The sequence below is a fragment of the Bison bison genome, unplaced genomic scaffold, assembly GCF_000754665.1.
Source record: "Bison bison bison isolate TAMUID 2011002044 unplaced genomic scaffold, Bison_UMD1.0 scf7180017501986, whole genome shotgun sequence".
Lineage (NCBI taxonomy): Eukaryota > Metazoa > Chordata > Mammalia > Artiodactyla > Bovidae > Bison > Bison bison.
Genome location: NW_011393732.1, coordinates 1 through 566, shown reverse-complemented (window position 1 = coordinate 566; position 566 = coordinate 1). Strand labels below are relative to the sequence as shown.

The window sequence follows — 566 nt, the reverse complement described above, 5'->3', positions numbered from 1 at the left end:
GTGGGCTTTTGTTTCCTCACCAACCAGTGGCAGCGCACGGCGCCCGGGCCGGGCACAGCGCAGGCGGGGGACGCGGCGCGCGCCGTCATCACCTTCAGCTTCTTCTCCATCCTCAGCTGGGTGAGTGCTGCCGGCTGGCGGCGGGGCTGGGGCTCGGGCAAGGTCCGACAGGGTCAGCCCTGGCTGACCCCGGACTCCCCCTCAGGTGGCGCTTACCGTGAAGGCCCTGCAGCGGTTCGTTTGGGCACCGACATGTCGCTCTTTGCCACCGAGCAGCTGGGTGCTGGGGCGGGCCAGACCTACCCGGGCTACCCGGTGGGCAGCGGTGTGGAAGGCACGGATACCTACCAGAGCCCGCCCTTCACCGAGACCCTGGACACCAGTCCCAAAGGGTACCAGGTCCCTGCCTACTAGAGGCCAGCAGGCCCAGACGAGGCGCAAAGGCTGCCCCACCCATGCAGGGTCCAAGGCCTCCTGGGGCCTCCCTCAGGTCCTCCCGGCCCAGCAGCAGGGAGTGGATGCTGTGGGTCATCTGGGGCCAAGAGAAGGTGGCCTCCAGGGTGCCT

The 566-nt window shown here is 68.9% G+C and overlaps 1 protein-coding gene across 1 annotated transcript; it reads left to right on the top strand.

The window, feature by feature from the left end:
• Nucleotides 1–6: 6 nt before the first annotated feature.
• LOC104994641 (synaptogyrin-3-like) lies at nucleotides 7–530 on the top strand (the record flags this gene model as incomplete). The annotated part of the gene is given in 3 exon segments (XM_010848319.1): nucleotides 7–120; nucleotides 206–236; nucleotides 239–530. Coding segments are annotated over 3 exon segments (321 nt in total), but the record flags the coding sequence as incomplete, so codon positions are not given.
• Between the last annotated feature and the right edge of the window lie 36 nt (nucleotides 531–566).